Raw genomic sequence first — 22054 nt, forward strand, 5'->3', positions numbered from 1 at the left:
CAAATATGTCAGATGAACATGTATGAACAAATATGCCAGAGGCACAATCTAAGTCTATGTTCCTCAACAGTATATATTCCACTGCAATGGTGTCACTAGGGAGTTGTGGTGTGTCTTTCTATTGGTGTAAACCTCACCAAGGACTTCATCCCACAGGATAAGTCAAGTGTTTGGGAGAGTTGGTTTTCTCTTAAGCTTTGTCAAGCCCATTTGGAAATGAAACAGATTTTCCTAACTCCATCACACTAATCCTCTCTGCCTTCTTTTAGATTGACTTGTCATCACATGGTAAAGACTTGTTTCCCCACGGTCCCTCCCCTGTTTTCTTTTCTTTCTTTCTTTCTTTCTTTCTTTCTTTCTTTCTTTTTTAAAAAAAGCCTCTTTAATCTCGGGAGTTCAACTTACAACCCAAAAAACCTCACAATGGGTTATTCTTACATTGCAGAATTCAGAACAGAAGAATGGGGGAAATGTCTCTCTCTGCTACCCTTTTGATAGGCAAAATAAAAGCCTGACAGCACAGTAGGAGTTTCAGAGAGGCAATTGAGAATGTTAAAAGAAGGAGCTTGCTAAGGTTACAGAGACTCTAGAAGAAGTGCAGGAATTGCATGCTTGCTATTGTCTCCTGAACATTTTAAATATCTTTAAATGTTTGCTATACTTTCTCAGTCCCAAAACGGTAATGGTGAAAGGAATGAAACAATTTTGCCCATCTCGGCTCCTCCCTCTATGATTATGCAATTGTTATCTTTACAAGCAGGCAAAGGATAACTCCCATCACATGGTAAATTGAGCATATTTATAAGTCTCTACATGGGGACTGGAAAAAGAAGTCGATTACCATTTGATTTAGAAATAGTGGGAAAACCCACACTTTAGAAATGGCAAGATACCACTACCACATATTTGAAGCTTGCCCCCTCCTCAGACCAGGCCTCAACAGTGTGTGAAGTCCTAGTTGACACCATCAGGGAGTGTGATACCCAAATGACTATGTATAAAAATTCTGTGCAGTGTTTCAGAAGAAATATATTATTTGTTATAAACATAATTCTGTAGTCAGATAATCACAAAGATGTTTTTTCAAAAGCCTAGTGTACACATACTGTATCAATATATACCTAAAAGGTTAAAACTTAATTTACTTTTTGAAACTTCTAGTGTGATCAGAGCTGGGTTTTGTCTTTGACTTTATCTGAGGCACTTTCTCTATAGGTAAAGGTTTCCCCTGACGTTAAGTCCAGTCGTGTCCGATTCTGGGGGTTGGTGCTCATCTCAATTTCTAAGCTGAATAGCCGGCGTTGTCCATAAGACACCTCCAAGGTCATGTGGCTGGCATGACTGCATGGAGCGCCGTTACCTTCCCATCGGAGCGGTACCTATTGATCTACTCACATTTGCATGTTTTCAAACTGCTAGGTTGGCAGAAGCTGGGGCTAACAGCGGGCACTCACTCCACTCCCCGGATTCGAACCTGTGACCTTTCGGTCTGCAAGTTCAGCAGCTCTGGGCTATAACACACTGTGCCACCGGGGGCTCCACTTTCTCTATAGCTGAGTAAAATTTCATTTTTTTTCCTCCCCAAACATTTTGAATTCTATTTTTGTGACAACAGCAGTTAATGGAGAACGAATGAAATACAACCGAAGAGTAGGGTGGTGAAATTCACCTCTGTGTGGGAAGGGGGTCAAGCAACCTCAATCTGTTTAAGTCTTATCTGAAAAGACTCAAAGGGAGACCTAAAGTGACACATGAGCCTTGCATTGATTATTTGTACCAGGATACAGTTCACCAAATTACCCACTGAACAATATTTCTTTTTGACAGTACATTCCTGTATCTCCCCATTACCACTACACACTCTGCCATGAACTTGCCTTATTCTCGGAGAGCAACACAACTGCCTTCTAGTGTGACTATCGTATACAGCTCTGTAACCCCAAAACTCCACCATGACCACAAAATGCTATATGTTTGGTGCGAAGAGTTAGTAAGGTAAAGGTAAAGGTTTCCCCTGACGTTAAGTCCAGTCATGTCTGACTCTGGGGGTTGGTGCTCATCTCCATTTCTAAGCCGAAGAGCCGGCGTTGTCTGTAGACACCTCCAAGGTCATGTGGCCGGCATGACTGCATGGAGCGCCGTTACCTTCCCGCCGGAGCGGTACCTATTGATCTACTCAGATTGGCATGTTTTCAAACTTCTAGATTGGCAGTTGCTGGAGCTAACAGCGGGCGCTCACTCCGCTCCCGGGATTTGAACCTGGGACCTTTCGGTCTGCAGCTCAGCGTTTTAACACACTTCGCCACCAGGGCTCCTTAGAGTTACAGATAAGCAAATGTAGGATTTGTTTTTCTAATTTCAATCCCAATGTCTACAAAACAGTACACATTGAACAGTAAGCCCTACTGAAAAGTGGATCATGTTTCTGGTTATTTTGGCATAGAATCATAGCCTGTGGATCTTCGCTGCCATATAATTTAGTATGAACTGCATTATATGGCAATGTAGATCCAGCCATAGCTGTGGACACATTTCCAAAAATTATATAAAATAGAAAGAACACAACACATACAAACAAATGATTGCCTTCACGGGGTCATTTAATGCCATTCTAAAATCATGGTTTTTATTAGCCTTCTCCCTTCCCACCATCTCTTTTCCTGGCATCTGTTTTGCTGCTGTTTGATCTGATTTATATTTACAGTATTGTGTGGGAAAACATCAGCAGATTCTGTCATTGGCATATTTCCCCTTTCCTTAATGTGCTAAGCACATTCCTTTTCAAATTTTTTTTTTAAAAGGTTCAAAGCGCTAGAGATGCGTTCCTGCTTTGAAAAGCATGGCAAGGCAATTAAATATTAAAGACTTCACATCCAATAAAAGAAACAGAAAAAAAACAAACCAGAAGAATTACATCTGGTAAACCACATATTAATGGCCAATTAATTTAATGAGTTTTATAAAATCTTTGTTCTGGTTGTGAACGGTCATTAGCTGTCTATCAACATCTACTGTCCAGAGAACCAAGGAAGTACAGAGTATTCTCTTTAGCGAGACAATCAAGTCCATATGTAGACAGAATTCTTTTCATAATAAACAGACATGTTTTGGCAGCCAGCCTGTATCTATTTTGCAGTATACAAGAAATGGGGATGCGGAAATTCAAAGTAAAGCATGTATGATTATCCACAGCTGGCTGCCCAGGGGACTTTGTAGATGGTTAAGAAGTTAATATATCCAATGGTCTGCTGGTTTGGCAGTCCCTAATTTTCTCTTGAATTTCCTTACAACTAGAAACTTGTTGCCTTTGATGCAATTTGGGCTCCCTGGAGAACAATACATAAATACATGGAAAAAAAATCCCATCCAAATATGTTTGCCTGTCATTACCATCTTCATAAGAGATGATTAACTGCTGCATCTGCCATGTAGTTAGGCTCAGAAGCTTGGATTCAATCCCAAAGTGGGACAGCGCATAGGCAGAGGCCATGTGAAATAATTATCAGACATTTATGTTCAAGCTCTGGTCTATTTAGCTCCATATCTATGCTGATTGTCAGCAACTTTTAATAATAATAATAATAATAATAATAATAATAATAATAATAATAATAATAATAATAATAAGAGACAGAAGGCCTGATCCTTGCAGCCCAGGAGCAAGCCATCAGAACAAATGCAATTAAGGCCAAGATCGAAAAATCAGCTGATGACCCAAAATGCAGACTGTGCAAGGAAGCTGATGAAACCATTAATCATATCCTCAGCTGCTGTAAGAAAATCGCACAGACAGACTACAAACAGAGGCACAACTATGTCGCCCAAATGATTCATTGGAACTTATGCCTCAAGTACCACCTCCCAGCAGCAAAGAACTGGTGGGATCACAAACCTGCAAAAATATTGGAAAATGAGCACGCAAAGATACTGTGGGACTTCCAAATCCAGACTGACAAAGTTCTGGAACACAACACACCAGACATCACAGTTGTGGAAAAGAAAAAGGTTTGGATCATTGATGTTGCCATCCCAGGTGACAGTCGCATTGACGAAAAACAACAGGAAAAACTCAGCCGCTATCAGGACCTCAAGATTGAACTTCAAAGACTCTGGCAGAAACCAGTGCAGGTGGTCCCGGTGGTGATGGGCACATTGGGTGCCGTGCCAAAAGATCTCAGCCGGCATTTGGAAACAATACACATTGACAAAATCACAATCTGCCAACTGCAAAAGGCCACCCTACTGGGATCTGCACGCATCATCCGAAAATACATCACACAGTCCTAGACACTTGGGAAGTGTTCAACTTGTGATTTTGTGATATGAAATCCAGCATATCTATCTTGTTTGCTGTGTCATAATAAAATAATAATAATAATCATCATCATCATCTTTATTTTTATATCCCGCCCCATCTCCCCGAAGGGACTCGGGGCGGCTCACAACAGGGACAAGCCCGAAACAACAACACAACATATTTGACAAAAACTTAAAACATTTCAATGATACACAAAACAAAATAATGGACAATACATTAAAATCCAAGCAGATAAAATCAGAGTAATTAAAAGCAACTGGCGGGGACAGGTTTCATAACTTTTCAGAGTTTTTTAAAAATTACAACCGGAAGATATCAGATATCAAACTTGGAATCTTTTGCTGAACTTGTGATTCATGCCCCTATCTCCCAGGACTAAGGCTCCTTCCACACTACCCCTATATCCCAGGATCTGATCGCAGGTTATCTTCTTATCACAGATTATCTGGCAGTGGAGACTCATATAATCCAGTTTAAATAAAATAATCTGGGATTGGATCCTGGGATATAGGACAGTGTAAAAGGGACCTTAGGCACCCCTGATGACGCAGTGGGTTAAACCACTGAGCTGCTGAATTTGCTGACCAAAAGGTTGGCAGTTTGAATCTGGAGAGTGGGGTGAGCTCCTGCTGTTAACCACAGCTTCTGCCAACCTAGCAGTTCGAACACATGCAAATGTGAGTAGATCAATAGATACCGTTCAGGCAGGAAAGTAACAGTGCTCCATGCAGTCATGCCAGCCACGTGACCTTGGAGGTGTCTACGGACAACGCTGGCTCTTCGGCTTAGAAATAGAGTTGAACACCAGCCTCCAGAGTCGGACACAACTAGACTTAATGTCAGGAAAACCTTTATCTTAGAAGGGACCTTAGTGTTCATGACTTAAGAGTCTAGCTACATGAGCACCAAAATCTAGGGCCAGCTCCAAGCATTGTTGGTTTGGATTGGCTTTAGATTGTAAGGAGCCATCCATAAGCTTTGCTGCTGAATTGCAAAAGTGGTGGGAACACACTCCTGACTGTCCAGTTGTGCTGAGCCCAGTTTAATCCTGCTAGACCAGGGATCTTCAAACTTTTTAAGCTAAGGGCTGGTTCATGGTCTCTTGGGCTATTGGGGGCCGGACTATAGCTTGAAAAAAAAATGAACAAATTCCTATGCACACTATACATACAGTAGAGTCTCACTTATCCAAGCCTCGCTTATCCAAGTTTCTGGATTATCCAAGCCATTTTTGTAGTCAATGTTTTCAATATATCGTGATATTTTGGTGCTAAATTCGTAAATACAGTAATTACAACATAACATTACTGCGTATTGAACTACTTTTCTGTCAAATTTGTTGTATAACATGATGTTTTGGTGCTTAATTTGTAAAATCATAACCTAATTTGATGTTTAATAGGCTTTTCCTTAATCCCTCCTTATTATCCAAGATATTCGCTTATCCAAGCTTCTGCAGGCCCGTTTAGCTTGGATAAATGAGACTCTATAGTATCTTATTTGTAGTTGAGAAAATTTGAAAAAACAATGTTGTTGTTTATTTGTTTTGTCGCTTCCGACTCTTTGTGACCTCATAGACCAGCCCACACCAGAGCTTCCCGTCGGCATCCCCAGCTCCTTCAAGGTCAAGTCAGTCACTTGAAGTATACCATCCATCCATCTTGCCCTTGGTCAAACCGTCTTTTTCTTCAATTTCCCCCAGCATCGTTATCTTCTCCAAGTTTTCCTGTCTTCTCATTATGTGACCAAAATACTTCGTCTTTGCCTTTAACATCCTTCCCTCCAGTGAGCAGCTGGGCATTATTTCCTGGAGGATGGATTGGTTTGATCTTCTTGTGGTCCAAGGCACTCTCAGACTTTTCCTCCAACACCACAGTTCAAAAGTGTCTATCTTCCTTCGCTCAGCCATCCTTATGGTACAGCTCTCGCACCCATAAGTTACTACAGGGAATACTATTGCTTTAACTATGCAGACTTTGATTGCCAGTGTGATGTCTCTACTCTTCACTATTTTATTGAGATTAGTCATTGCCCCCCTCCCAAGAAGTAGACATCTCCTGATTTCCTGGCTGCAGTCTGCTTCTGGGATCATGCAGTAAAATGAAGAACAATTCAGCCAACATAGGTAAAGGTAAAGGTTTCCCCTGACGTTAAGTCCAGTCGTGACCGACTCTGGGGGTTGGTGCTCATCTCCATTTCTAAGCCGGAGAGCAGGCGTTGTCCATAGACACTTCCAAGGTCATGTGGCCGGCATGACTGCATGGAGCGCTGTTACCTTCCTGCCGGAGTGGTACCTGTTGATCTACTCACATTTGCATGTATTCGAACTGCTAGGTTGGCAGGAGCTGGGGCTAACAGCAGGAGCTCATTCCACTCCTGGGATTTGAACCTGGGACCTTTCGGTCTGTAAGATCAGCACCTCAGCGATTTAACACACTTCATCACCAGGGCCAACATAAACTTAGCAGTATTTCAATGGGAACTATGAGCCTGATTTTGGCTGATTAGATAGTCAAGTTAATTGGAGTCGTTGTTGTTATCTGAAATGGTTTCAGACTTAGAGCGACCTTAAGTCTAAACATTCAGGGCAAGGGCTGGGTAGGGGTGCACCCGGCCCGTGGGTCTTAGTTTTGGGACCCCTGTGCTAGACAGTCACCCTTACCTTTTCCGTTTGCCACTGCGGCAGTGGCCACAGAGCTTTGAATTTCTCCCAGTTATCACTGGGCACCTTTGTTGATGTTAGTAAAGGCACCCAGCAACAGCCTGTATTCTAGAGCTTTGTGACCACTGCCACGGTAACAAACAACAGAAAAAGTAGGTGCCATCTTTTTTTCCCCTGTACCATACAGATAAGTGAAAATGAGATGGCAGCACTAGCTATTGTAAACACCTGGATCAGTTTGAGTTAGAATCATTCTAGCTGTTCACACCAACCTTATCAAGTGTGAGGCCGATTTAGAGTTTTGAGGAAGCTCCAGAGCATTCCCTGACTTCTGCTAATGTGGGTTAACCACACTTCCTCCTTGTTACAGATTGGATGTTCAGGAGCGACTTCCGGTCCAACTCTGGGCTTCTGCCAGTCCTAAGTCGATATTCCTATTCAGACTTACTCAGGAGGAAGTCTCATTCGACACACTGGCATCCGCTTTTCAGTAAATATACATAATACGGTCTCATTAATATACAGGCAGTCCCCAAGTTATGAACAAGATAGGTTCTGTAAGTTTGGTCTTAAGTTGAATTTGTATGGAAGTTGGAACAGATACATTTTTAAGTGTAACTCCTTCCAGAAATACATATTTTTTAGCTTTGGGTAGCATAGGGAGCATAGCGAGCATAGGAGCTCCCGGTGGTGCAACAGATCAAACCACTGAGCTGCTGAACTTGCTGATTGAAACGTTGGCAGTTCGAATCCGGGGAGCAGGGTGTTAGCCCCAGCTTCTGCCAACCTAGCAGTTCGAAAACATGCCAATGTGAGTAGATCAATAGGTACCGCTCCGGCGGGAAGGTAATGAAGCTCCATGTAGTCATGCCGGCCACATGACCTTGGAGACGTCTACGGACAACGCCGGCTCTTCGGCTTAGAAATGGAGATGAACATCAACCCCCAGAGTCGAACACAATTACACTTAATTTAAGGGGAAAACCTTTACCTTTACCTAGCATAGGGAAAGGCTAACACCCCTGTGGTGTTTGTTTTGCGTCTGTGCCCCTGTTCAGAAGATTTTGCCTCACTTTCTGTCTCTCTGATCATTGGATTGTGAAAAAAAGTCTTATTGTGGAAAAAAGGATTGGTGAGAAAGCTTCAGCTGGGACACCTTTTCCCCAAGATAATTCTTTCACCAGTGAATTTCTCTTCCAAGGGGTAAATTTCTCTCACTTCCTGTTGTTTCTTAACTATGAGTCATTGTTTGTAACTTGGGGACTGCTTGTACAGTAGATGCTTGCTTATCCAACCTTAGCTTATCCAACGTTCCGGATTATCCAATGCAGTCTGCCTCCTGCCCGGATCCACAGCTGTTTCTCTAAGCAGCAAGGACTGAACTTTTTATGGATTTAACTTCCAACAATGTTGTTACTGTAAGTTCATTTTATGCAATTTTATCTTTATTTGTAGTCAATTTGTTAGTAGCCAATGTTTTTGTAGTAAATGTTTTCAATAGTTTGCAAAGTTTTGGTGCTAAATTAGTAAATACAGTAATTACTATATAATGTTACCATATATTGAACTGCTTTTTCTGACGATTTGTTGTAAAACATGATATTTTGGTGCTTAATTTGTAAAATCATAACATTGACGTTTAATAGGCTTTTCCTTAATCCCTCCTTATTATCCAACATTTTCGCTTAACCATCGTTCTGCCCACCCGTTTATGTTGGATAAGTGAGACTCTACTGTACTTAAGTTAAGTGACATTTTCAATTTGGGGGCTTATTTTATTTCTCCACAGGACTCCACCGGTATTTGAAGAAGACATTTCACAAAGCCTTCATTGACACAACACTTATCAATGTAGGATCATGCCATGAGAGTGTAAGAAAAAACGAAATCAATCTATCTTTTTTTTAAAAATACAGAAGCCAGGGGCCTTCCAGCTAGAAAATAAACAGTTGCAAATTTTAATATTGGTTTCCACTATGCAATCCCTGTCTTCTGACAGTTTCTCAACAGCTTCCAGATAACTGTACTCGGCAGGAAACACAAAGTGATGAAAGTTTGCTCGTTTCGAGTCCTGATAGATTAGTAATAGAAAATAAATTTCTGTGTGCATATAGCTGTCATGGCCATTTACAGAAAGGCTTAAGTAATGATTTATTACTTCCCTTTGACATATTTTGATAACACTCACATAAATACTATTAGTTATTTCAGTTCTCTTCAGGTTCTTTCTCTCCCATCAAAAGGGGGCCTGTCTGCTCTATTCTGTTTTGAAAAGGTTGGAAAACGTTTTATCACTCTCTTGGTGGAAAAATTCTGTTATTAAAAAAAATAGAAGCATTGGATTCCAACCATTTAGCCTTCAGATGCAATTGTGTACTACTGCTGCTGATGTGACTTACCACTGTGTAATGCAGTGGTTCTCAACTTTCCTAATGCCGCAACCCCTTAATATCGTTCCTTATGTTGTGGTGAACCTCAACCATAACATTATTTTAGTTGTCGAAGGCTTTCATGGCCGGGATCATTATTTTAGTTGCTACCTCATAACTTTGATCTTGGTACTGTTAGGAATCATAATGTAAATATCTGACATTCAGGATGTCTTTTCATTCACTGGACCAAATTTGGCACAAATACCCGATACGCCCACATTTGAATATTGGTGGGGTTGGGGCACTGATTTTGTCATTTGGGAGTTGTAGTTGCTGGGATTTATAGTTCACCTACAATCAAAGCACATTCCGAACACCACCAATGATAGAATTGGGCCAAAGTTCCCACACAGAACCCCCATGACCAACAGAAAATACTGGAAGGGTTTGGCAGTCATTGACCTTGAGTTTTGGAGTTGTAGTTCACCTACATCCAGAGAGCACTGTGGACTCAAACAATGATGGATCTGGGTTGCTGTGAGTTTTCTAGGCTGTATAGCCATGTTCCAGAAGCATTCTCTCCTGACGTTTCACCCACATCTATGGCAGGCATCCTCAGGGGTTGTGAGGTCTGTTGGAAACTAGGCAAGTGGGGTTTATGTAGCTGTGGAATAATGTCCAGGGTGGGAGAAAGAACTCTTGTTTGTTTGAGGCAAGTGTGAATGTTGCAATTTGCCAACTACATTTAATGGCCTTTCAGCTTCAAAGCCTGACTGCTTCCTGCCTGGGGGAATCCTTTGTTGGGAGGTGTTAGCTCGTCCTAACTGTTTCATGTTTCATAAACCTCACTTGCCTAGATTCCGACAGACCTCACAACCTCTGAGGATGCTGTTAAAATGATACAATGATAATATATTGAATTGCTGTTCCAGGGGGGAGGGGGAACAGGGGAGGGGGGGGGTGGGTGTTACATTCCAAAGGATCGTTTAAAATGTCATTTAAGCATTACTTACTTTTGGTATTATGTATATTGAAATAAGACATGCATCGCAAAATTTTTGTTAATTGTTGGAATGAAGAAAAGAAAAAAAAAACAACCTCTGAGGATGCCTGCCATAGGTATGGGTGAAAACATCAGGAGATAATGCCTCTCGAACATGGCATTACAGCCCGGAAGACTCACAGTGACGCAGTGATTCCGGCCTTGAAAGCCTTCGACATCACATTATTATTATTATTTTATTGTATGACACCGCAAACAAGATAGATATGCTGGATTTCGTATTATTATTATTATTATTATTAATGATAGAACCAATTAGGAAACGGCACTTATAAGACAGGAACAAAAACCGGGTTACACAGTCGTACATAAAGTCGTACCCTAAAGGTAAAGTTTTCCCCCGACATTAAGTGTAGTCCAGTCCAACTCTGGGGGTTGGTGCTCATCTCCATTTCTAAGCCAAAGAGCCGGCGTTGTCCGTAGATGCATCCAAGGTCATATAGCTGGCATGACTGCATAAAGCGCCATTACCTTCCCACCAACAGGAGTGGTACCTATTGATCTACTCACATTTATATGTTTTCGAACTGCTAGGGTGACCGAAGCTGGGGCTAACAGCGAGAGCTCCCCCCGCTCTCCGGATTGGGATCGCAGATCTTTCAGTCAGCAAGTTCAGCAGCTCAGCGGTTTTACTGGGGGTTCCTTATCATACCCTAAAGGGAGGGGGAGGTAAAAATCAAGAATGTTATTTCCAAGCTGTGGATAGTTGGATCCGTGGAAACAGAACCCGAGCATTAATAATAATAATAATAACTTTATTTTTATATCCCGCTCCCATCTCCCCAGAAGGGGACTCGGGCGGCTCACATGGGGACAAGCCCAGTTTCAACATACAATAAAATACAGCATAATTAAACCAATGAAAAACAAGTAAAATAGTATAAACATACAAACCAGCATAAAACATCAACATCAAAACATTAGAGTCTGAACATAATATACAAACTGTAAGAGAAAATTCAGCAGACTCTACAAGAGGGAAAAGGCGGTGCGCAGATACACCCAAGGTGCTGGATAAGGAGGATAGAACAAGCGTTTGGCTTCAAGACAAACTCAGCGTTAGACAAACACTGGTTGGCTGGATATTCCATTATCAACAGCAGCGGATTTAACCCAGACTTCCTCCCTGGGCGCCCGAAGGGGGCGGAGTCTGCAGGAAGGGGGCGGGGCGTCGGGAAGTTTGAATGCTGGCGGCAAAAGGACACAAGCCTGAGGCCTGCAGCCACCGGGAAAATGAGGCGGAGCCGGTGGGGCAGCTCCGGCGGCAGGGAGGCCGCGAAGGCGGCAGCGGTGAGTCAAGGGGAGAGGGGCCAAAGGCGGGAAGCGGACAGGGAAAACGGAGCCCGCTTCCTCGCCGCTTCCCTCCTTTTACGCGCCTTCAGGGAAAGAGGACGAGGAAGCGGCCTGAGGCGGCCGCAACGAGACAGCGCCCCCTTCAGGATGGCTGTGAAGCTTGCAGGGCTGTTTTCTATCAAAAGGGAAAACCATGCATTAGCTTTCTCTTGATTTCGCTAGGTTTTAGAACAGACTTGGGCAAACTTGAGGCCTTGTGGTGTTTTGGACTTCAACTCCCACCATTCCTCACAGCCTCAGGCCCTTTCCTTTTCCCCCTCGGCCGCTTAAGGAAGGAGGGGGAAAAGGAAGGGGCCTGAGTCTGTGAGGAATGGTGGGAGTTGAAGTCCAAAACACCACAAGGCCTCAAGTTTGCCCAGGCCAACTTTATAATCACAGCAACACCACATCATGGAGTTGGAAGACACCCCAGGGGCCATCCAATCCAACCCACTGCCATGCAGGAAAGGCACAATCAAAGCCCTCCTGACAGATGACCACCCAGGCTCTGTTTCAAAGCCAGTCCTTGATAGTCATCCTTAACATATATAAAAAAGGTAAAGGTTTCCCCTGACGTTAAGTCCAGTCATTTATATACAGTAGAGTCTCACTTATCCAAGCTAAACGGGCCGGCAGAAGCTTGGATAAGCGAATATCTTGGATAATAAGGAGGGATTAAGGAAAAGCCTATTAAATATCAAATTAGGTTATGATTTTACAAATTAAGCACCAAAACATCATGTTATACAACAAAATTGACAGCAAAAGTAGTTCATTACACATTAATGCTATGTAGTGATTACTGTATTTACGAATTTAGCACCAAAATATCACAATATATTGAAAACATTGACTACAAAAATGGATTGGATTATCCAGAAGCTTGGATAAGTGAGGCTTGGATAAGTGAGGCTTGGATAGTTGAATCCATATATATGGTTGAATCCATAGATGCAGAATCATTGGATATTTTTTTTTTCCGTGTCAGGAGCAACCGGAGTTACTTCTGGAGTGAGAGAATTGGCCGTCTGCAAGGACGTTGCCCAGGGGACGCCCGGATGTTTTGATGTTTTTACCATCCTTGTGGGAGGCTTCTCTCATGTCCCCGCATGGAGCTGGAGCTGATAGAGGGAGCTCATCCACACTCTCCCCAGGTGGGATTCGAACCTGGCAGCTTTCAGGTCAGCAACCCAACCTTCAAGTCACTTAGTCCACTATGCCATCTGGGGGCTCCCATTGGGTATTGAGAGCCGACTTTACCTACATTTCACATAGAAACATCTTCAGAGATAACAAGTGACTGGAGGAGATTGACACAGATGTAATTTCTATTCCACTGAATCAAAAGCCTTCTGAAGATATATGTCAAAGACAGAACGCCACCAGATAAGATTCAACACAGTTTATTAAAGATACAGAACCAAAAAATGCTCATAAAAAACAAAGAGCTAGGCAAACACTCGCCTTCAATATGAAAAGTCACTCAAAATGGTTCAAAAGATAAACCGGATTAAACAGGAGTTTAATCCGGGTTAAACCAAAAATGCTTACTTCAGCCTGGCACTTTAAACAAACAAAAGCTGGTAAACAAAGATTCAACAAAACATAAATACTGGCAGCAGATTCCTCTCTGCTACTCAACAGCTGTGGTTGAGTAACTAAGTTGTTACTCCTCCGTGCAGCGGGCGAACTCCGGGTCCAGATACATCAATCAGGGTTGCAGCGGTCAGCGGGGTCCCAATCCGGTCCAAGGTCGATAGCCAGGTGCAGGCGTCTTAGGTTCCACGAATTCCACCGATAGCCAAAGAAAGGGTAGTCCAAGGTCGTAGTCAGTCAGTCAGTCAGTCAGTCAGTCCAGCGTCAATTCCGAGTAGGTAAATAATGTCCGTCAAGAAGACGACGGAGGTCCAAGCTATTAAGATTAAACACAGGTTGCACAACAAAAGCCCACACAGTTCCTCCCGCCGCCTATGCCCAGTGTCCTTGGTAACTTACGTATTCAGCAAACGAAACACACCCGTCTTCAGGAAATTCCCAACAAGAGCCCAAGCGTTCGTCCAGATTACCTTGCCCAACGCAATTAGCCTTGGATTCAAGACCCCATTTTATGCCAGTTACAATTCGTCATCGCTATCAGCTGTTACCCTAATTCCAGGTGCCTCATCATCATCATCCTCATCAGAGCTAAAACATCTTTGACTACGCCCCACAGCATTCCCAGCTGTGGATCCCGTTCCATCCCTCCAGCTCGTCCACGGGTCCGATCCTGCAACCCGCCAGTCGCTTCCCATGCTATCATTACCAGGAACACCCAAATCCTCCCTCACACGAGTCCATTCCATGTCATCCTCCTCTGAGTTAACCACCTCTTCCTCCATTCTCTCAGTAAAACCCTCAAAGGAGTCTTCGTCAGTTGATTCTGCAAATATGTCCCGCAGCCGTTTCCTCTCTCGCTCCTCAAGAGAGTCTGACTCTCGAGGAGTCTTACGACCACGTCTCCCAGTATTGGAGCCATAAGGCTCAACCATAACAATATATGACATAATTTCTGGATCCAAGCTGATAAATGGACTTTAAGATATGGTCACAGTCTTAAAATGTTCTTGTATTTAGTAAAAGTAAAGGTAAAGGTTTCTCCTGACGTTAAGTCCAATCGTGTCCGACTCTGGGGGTCGGTGCTCATCTCCATTTCTAAGCTGAAGAGCCTGTGTTGTCCGTAGACACCTCCAAGGTCATGTGGCCAGCAAGACTGCATGGAGCGCCGTTACCTTCCCGCCGGAGTGGTACCAATTGATCTACTCACATTTGCATGTTTTCAAACTGCTAGGTTTGCAGAAGCTGGAGCTAACAGCAGGTGCTCACTCCACTCCCCGGATTCGAACCTGCGACCTTTCGGTCTGCAAGTTCAGCAGCTCAGCGCTTTTAACACACTGCGCCACCGGGGGCTCCAACAATTTTGTATTTATTAAATGGAAAAAACCTTCTCCCGCTGAATTAATGATTTCCAAGTGTTGCCTGAAATGCCTCTGTGTGATCATAATTTGCAGGTCCCATTATTGGTGAAGTCTCTGTTGGTGTCCAGATGGTATAGAAACTTGATTTCTTCAACAACCTACGGCAATATCGAAAGTGTTTACACTATATCAAGGACACTTGTTCAGAACAGCAATATGGGCATGCTGATCAAATTTGCATATGATGCCAAATTAGGAAGATTTGCTAAGACCCCAAAAGACAGGATCAAAATTCAAACTGGCCTTAACAGATTGGAGAGGTGGGCCCAAACACCCAAAATGAATGTCAGCAGGGAGAAATGTACGGTACTACACTTACACCAAAAAAAAAAATGCACAGATACAGGATTGGTGACAGCAGGCCTGACAGCCATATGTGTGAAAGTGATCAAGAACAAGAGTCAAACATGTGATTTGGCAGCTAAAACCCCCCAATGTGATTCTAGGTTGCATCTATAGGAGGACAGTGTCTCTATCAAGGGAAATAATAGGCCCATTCTGTTCTGCTTTGGTCTGACCTCACCTGGAATACTGTGACAAATATTCCAGGTATTTGGGCAGCATAATTCAAGAGCAATATGTTTTTAGCATGGAGAAGAGGGGGTAGGGATGGGGCATGATAGCCATGTTTAAATATTTAGAAGGATGTCATATTGAAGATTACTTTCTGCTGCTTCAGAGACTAGGACATTGAGCAGTACATTCAAATTGCAGGAAAAGGGATTTCCTCTTAATATTAAGAAGAGCTTCTTGATGTAAGAGCTGTCTGGCAGTGGAATACACTGCCTCAGCGTGTAGTGAAATCTCTGAAAGTTTTTGGACACACTCAATGGTCATCTGTCAGAAGTGCTTTAGTTGTGTTCCTGTCTGGCAGAGTTGGACTGGATGGTCCAACTCTGCAATTTTATGAAATTTTGTATTTGTTGCGTGCCTTCATCATTTTTGACCTATGGTGAACCACAGAGTTTTCTTGGGAATATTTGTTCAGAAGAGCTCTGATATTGCCTTTCTCTGAGGCTGAGAGAATGTGACTTGTCCAAGGTCACCCAATAAGTTCCATGACTGAATGGAGACTTGAATCATGGTCTCCAGAGTTCAGTGCTCAAACCACTTAATGAACCAAAATAATTGATTTGCTTTAATCATGCTTTCATATCCTAATAAGAATGAGTTTGAGAAATGGAATATGGCAACCAAGAGAGTGACTGCTTGTGCCTGGTAATGATGAAAAAAAGGATTGTCTGTTTCTCTCAAGATGAATGGCTTTATTCCCCAAGTATCTTTGTCTTACAACAGGCTGCAATCTCAAGTGATATAAAGCCCTGGCAAATTCAAGATCTATGGTGACCAACCTTTATTGTTTAATAAAAAACATTAGGTTCTTCACCTAGGGACATACAAGTATAGTACATATTGTTTCTAATTTAATAAATTCCACTTTTATTGTAATTCTGCAGTTGAGGTTTATGTGACACTTCTTATATTTTGGCATTTAGGACTGCAGCTTTCAAGAAAAAATTGACTTTGAAATGCGGATGCGAGAAGGAATATGCAAACTGCTTGCTGTGAGCACACAAAAGGATCAACTTTTGCATGCTGTTAAAAACCTGATGGTTTGCAATGCTCGCATACGTGCCTACAGAACAGAACTACAGAGACAGGCAGGGGAATCGACTAGGAACAACACAACCACAGGAAGGTCAGTAATTTCAGTTTGTACATGACAAGCGTGAATGGGAGGAATAATCCAAGTCTTGGATGGGCGGAATGAGAAAGAAGTTTCGTGAGTGTCCAAAAATCCTCCTCAAGCCGCTTGTTCACTATTTAAAAATATAGTGGAACCTCAACTTAAGAGTGTCCCAATTTAAGAGTTTTGAGTTAAGAGTGATGGCTCAGTCCATGTTTTGCTTTGACATATGAGCAGTGTTTTGAGTTGAGAGGTAGCGCCAGAGGGAGTGCTAGGGCAAGAGTTCAGGGCATTAGGGCTTTGAGGGAGCAGCCTCTGTGCCTCGTGCTCTTGTCCACTTTGGGAGATTGCTGTCTGTTTTGCTCTTGTCTGCTTTGAGGAACTTTGGGTTAATTGATTTTGTATGGTTTTTGTTCCTGGTATGTTTGGCTTCATGAAGAGATGGGGGGGGGGGAGCAAGAGAGGGAGGGAGGCTGGAATGAGTCAAGTGTGAAGAAAATGATGCTGCTGCCTCTTCACTTTGTGCTTCTTTGCCACAACTTTGTGCTTCTACCATTTTAAAATTGATCTTTCTTTTTATTGTTCTATGTGAATACGTATTTATACATTATTTGTTACATTTTCTTATTTAACAACACATAACAAAAAGGGGTTCGAGGTTCGGAAAGAATTAATAGCATTTCAATGAGAAAATTCGCTTTAAGATAAAGGTGTTTTGAGTTAAGAACCTGGTCACAGAACGAAGTACACTCTTAAGTCATGGTATCACTGTAGATCTGAGGAATACCCCTATCCCCATCAGCGCAGATTCACTTCTTTCCTGTTGTCCCGAGGTGGGAGATGAGAAGGCAACCCAGTGAGGAAGATCCATGAACGGGTGAGCCGTTATGACCCCTATGAACCATCTATCTCAGTGATTCTCAACCTGTGGTCCCCAGATGTTTTGGCCTTCAACTCCCAGAAATCCTAACAGCTGGTAAACTGGGATTTCTGGGAGTTGTAGGCCAAAACACCTGGGGACCCTCCGGTTGAGAACCACTGATCTATCAGAACACAAGTAGTCAAAACATTTTCCTTGCTCAGCTGCTCCCCGCCCCACTGTGATATTGAATGGGAAGAACCAAGCCAACTGTACCTCCTTGAACTTTGCTCTGCCCACGATCTCCCCAGTGTCCCATGGGGACATGAGGAGGAAGCCAACAGAGGATCAGGGAATGCTGTAGCCTCTCCAATAGTAACCAGCTCCCCTTCCCACAGATGTTGCACCAGAGGGGGATCGGTGAGCTCACAGAGAGGATCATGCAAGAAGAGACTATAGACTCCACAATCCTTACTTGACTTTCCTTCAATGTTGCATGACAGGTGTGTGGGTGGATGGGAGATAGATTGTGGAAGGCTGTAGCCTCCTTGATGTTTGCTCATGTACCCACCATCTCGACAATGTCATGGGGGGCAAGAAAGGTGGTGGGGAGAATATCAGAGAAGGCTATAGCTCCTCCAGTCCTAGCTAGCTCTGGACACCCTCTGATTGCATGTAGGAAATGGGATAACACTACGGCCCCTTCCAAACAGCTGAATAAAATCCCACATTAACTGCTTTGAACTGGGATATATGGCATTGTGAACTCAGATGAACCAGTTCAAAGCAGATATTGTGGGATTTTCTGCCTTAATATTCTGGGTTATATGGCTGCGTGGAAGGGCCATAAGTAACACAGTTTTTGTTCCTGAGTTATAAATGTCATTTCCTAAAAAAAAAACATGGGAAAAGAGTATTCAATTGCAAAAACTTTGTTTTGGTGGGACATCCTGGAGCACATTTTGCTATAGTTTTTCAATGAATATTTCATTGAAAATATAGTTTGTGGCAGCCACAAAAAAGAAGTTTATGGACTATAACAACTACTTCCAAAGTAAGTACCACACAATTAAACAGGAATAAGAATTTCAAACCAGAAACATATTTTTTTTTAAAAAAAATTGTTACATAATGTAATTGATTAATGAGAGAGGATCATGAAAGGCTATAGCCCCCAGAATCTTGCTTGACTTCTCTCGAGTGGGTGGGTGGAAGGAAGTTGAGAGGATTATGGAAGGCTGTAGTCTCCCTGTTCCTTGCTTGGTTTTTCCTTCTTTTGCCCTCTTTCTGTGGTCCTCCTTCCATGCAGAATCTTCTCAAAATGTGCAAAGTGTTTTAAAATGTCTGGCAGGAGGGAGAAAAGCAACTGAATTATATGTCCCATCCCCTTGCAGGAATAAATGATTTAAGCCATCACATCCCTAGTAACAAACATAATGCCTGTCAGTGCAATAAGAGCTAGTGTTGATTTGACCTCTTTTATCCAGGAGGGTTGTATATAATTTTCAAGATATTTGAATATTCTTGGCAAAGTGGTGAAGATTTCTTATGCAGCCCTTTCTGGCTTAATTATTATGATTTCACAAAATGTTTCCAAATATTTTAATTTCTGACAGTGACCTCAGGAGTAGCTGCTGTTAGAAAAACAGATGGTCTGTTTGGTCTGATTAAAATTTCATTTGGGGTCTAAAAACAGTTGGAGCTGTCACTGTTGATAGAAAGAAAGGTAGAGAACTGAAACTGATCAGAGTGTAGAAATACTACATATAGATTTTTGAAGTTGTAGTCAACAGTGTGACATCTCCAAATCTGGAACTGAATAATGTTCAGCCTGCCTTTCGGATTGATCAGCTGTAAGCCCTGCGGGGCCCGGGTGTGTAGGTCCAAAGCCTGCACCCATAGGCCCAGACGCCCGGGCCAACTGGTGCAGGCTTTGTGCTGGGCCTAGCCAGGCCTCACAGGACTTGCAGTCATGTGCCTAATAAGGATCGCTCCTTATTCAGCACTCGGCTGTAAGTCCTGCAAGGCCTGGGGACCTAGGCCCAAAGCCTGCACCCGAAGGCCTGGGAGCTTTGGGCCTACAGGTGCAGACTTTGGGCCTACGCATACAAGCCTGGCCGGGGGGGGGGGGGGGGAGGTTGGGGGTGGCTGAGTCATCCTGCGCCTTCCCCCCTCCCTTTGCCCGGCTCCTTATTGGGCATTTGAGTGGCACTGGCTGCTGCTGTGGCCTTGGCTGGCTCCTTCTCCCCCTCTGAAAAACAAAACAAAACAAAAACAATTTTGGGAGGTCGGACGTAAACAGATCAGGGCCTCGACGAAAGCTGGGACATGAAACAGAACAAGGTAAGTCCCGAAAGCCCATCCCTATTCTGTAGTTGAATTTGTACTTTTTAAAGTGTAACTCTAGTCAATATATATATGTGTGTGTATATGTGTGTGATTCATGAACTTCCTGTACTGTATTGAGCCTAGTAAGACAGATTGTGTCCTGACAGTGTTACTATTTCATGTTTGTAGACAGAAATTATGTAGATGGGAAATTGCAACCATTTGTGGGGATGGAGCATGTTTTCGTTGCAACTTCTTTCTTCATTTCATTGTCTTGTTCTGGATATAAAGGTGAAGTGCTCTGGCATGGAAGTGGTTGCTCTTTATAAGTGACACCATAATGAAACTTTATATTCCGCTAGTGTCAAAGAGAATTTTGGTCTATGTGAAATTCTGTTTAGATGCAATATGTGAGTTCCAGATTAGAATGGTGTTTCTCTAAGAGGGTGACAGAGATACATCCCTAAGGAGAGCCATCTTAAATGACACAGACAGATACAAGGGGACCTTTCATGGTACTTTGGCTGGTACGGATCTGTTTTCTCCTAAGTTGCTCCCACACAACTATACTAGCATTTAAATTACTGAGCCATGTGGGGGAGCGGTTCCTATGTGGCAAAGCTAACTAGTCCACAGTTCCAGGTTTTAACACAGCAGCACGGGAAAGTCTACGCAATTATTGCATTAGCAATAGGAAAAAGCCCAGCTGTCAAAAGTAAGGCTTCCTTGGACTTGGATTGGTCTGTGGTTTCTCAGTGTCACATTTCCAGTGCTTGTCTAGAACTGTCATGATAAATGCAGAGAATATCAAATCTATTTCAGATTTCCTACTGATTAAAAATGATTAATTGGTGCCACCTGCTGGTCGATTTGGTTAACTACATCGATGTAGCTATTAATACTTGTCATAAGGCCAAACCCTACAGAAATATGGTTTAGGATTTTGAAATACTTCTTGTGCATCCAACGTTCTGCTGGCACATTTATGTTGGATGAGTGAGACTCTACTGTGTAAAGTCTCAACTGGAACTAGTTTTGTGTTTAGAAGACAATGGAGAAAGGGTGAGAAAAAAGCAGGGATTCAAACCCTGGTCTCCAGACTTGTAATTCACAGTTTGAATCATTACCCTATGTTAGCCTTCATTTCATTGTATTTGTTGTTATATTTATTTATAACAGTAGAATTTAATTACTATAATTCCACAAATGCATTGTTGTATGATATGCTAAATTTATCTGTCATTTTTAGCTCCAGGGTAGTTTAATTTTCATTTTAGAGGTGCCTCTTTGAGTCTTGGATGCTTATAAAGCTTAATCACATACAGATTAATTGAACCTCAGACAAATGCATCTTGAAACAACAGAGGAAAGCAGATATAAATTCATTGCTTTGTCTAATAATCATGTTTGTTTTCTATTGTTAGAGGTTTAGATTTTGCAGCAAAAGAACGTACAGCCTGTAGAGGCAAGATTGCCATATCAGGTATGCTTATTTTCTGAAAACCTAACAGTAGGAATGTGCTTGCATGAATGCTAGAAATACTGCTGAATTGGCAGTATACACGGCAATACACAGTCTGCTCACTGAAATGCACACTGTGTCTTTATTATGTCTTTGTGAAATTGCTGGATGTGGTTAACTGTGATCAAATTGTACAGGTAATAAATGCATTATTTTGTTCAAGATAATATTCAAGGCTTTATCATCCAAACTGGAAAAGGAAAGACAGAGGATAAAGCATCAGTGTTTTTGAAAATGAAATTGCAGTTGGTATCCTGTCCAGTGGTCATTTATTCTGGGAGCTGAAGTCCAAAACACCTGGAGGACCAAGGATTGGACACCACTCTGTTAGAAAGATAATCATAAACCGATTTGGTGATCACATAGTGCTGAACTGTGCTAATGTTTGTATTCTTAGGAGGGAAGCAGAGACTTGGCTATATCATTGGGACCATTATGATATCATAGTGGCTAAATATGTATTGTTGCCACTAGAAGGACTAAATATTATTTCAAAGACATAGCTGTATCATAGTAATGTTATAAATCATAGCCTCTGGTGCAGGACCTCAGCCAATAACATATTGTTCGAATAAACACTAAAAGCTTTGAAGCAGAAACTCAAGCAAATACATCAGCTGTGTGATTTCCTGCTGAAATAGGAGAGTTCAATAAACCTCCTATAGGCAAAAGAATGGCTGTTGATGAATCTGAGTGAGACTTAATCTCTGTTGATTTAAAGCTCTTCACTTCCACTATCCAGCATTTCCCTGTATGTTTCACACATTTTATGAAGTTTTATTCTGTAGCAGTTCCAGTTTTTGTACACAGTACAAAACATCTCTAAGTACTGGAGGCATCATGATATCTTAAAACCAAATTTATCCTATTTTTCTCCAAAGGTGTTGGAAAGATTTG

At 42.3% G+C, this 22054-nt stretch overlaps 1 protein-coding gene across 1 annotated transcript in view; it reads left to right on the forward strand.

The window, feature by feature from the left end:
• Window positions 1-11451: 11451 nt before the first annotated feature.
• The window catches only part of rtkn2 (rhotekin 2), a 54746-nt gene continuing 44143 nt past the window's right edge, over window positions 11452-22054 (forward strand). The window contains exons 1-3 of the mRNA XM_008114759.2: window positions 11452-11705; window positions 16258-16460; window positions 21060-21118. Of these exons, the coding sequence (XP_008112966.2) occupies window positions 11649-11705; window positions 16258-16460; window positions 21060-21118 (319 nt within the window). The 5' untranslated portion in view covers window positions 11452-11648. The remainder of the gene's footprint in view (window positions 11706-16257; window positions 16461-21059; window positions 21119-22054) is intronic.

The sequence above is a fragment of the Anolis carolinensis genome, chromosome 3 (assembly GCF_035594765.1).
Source record: "Anolis carolinensis isolate JA03-04 chromosome 3, rAnoCar3.1.pri, whole genome shotgun sequence".
NCBI classification, from domain to species: Eukaryota; Metazoa; Chordata; class Lepidosauria; order Squamata; family Dactyloidae; genus Anolis; species Anolis carolinensis.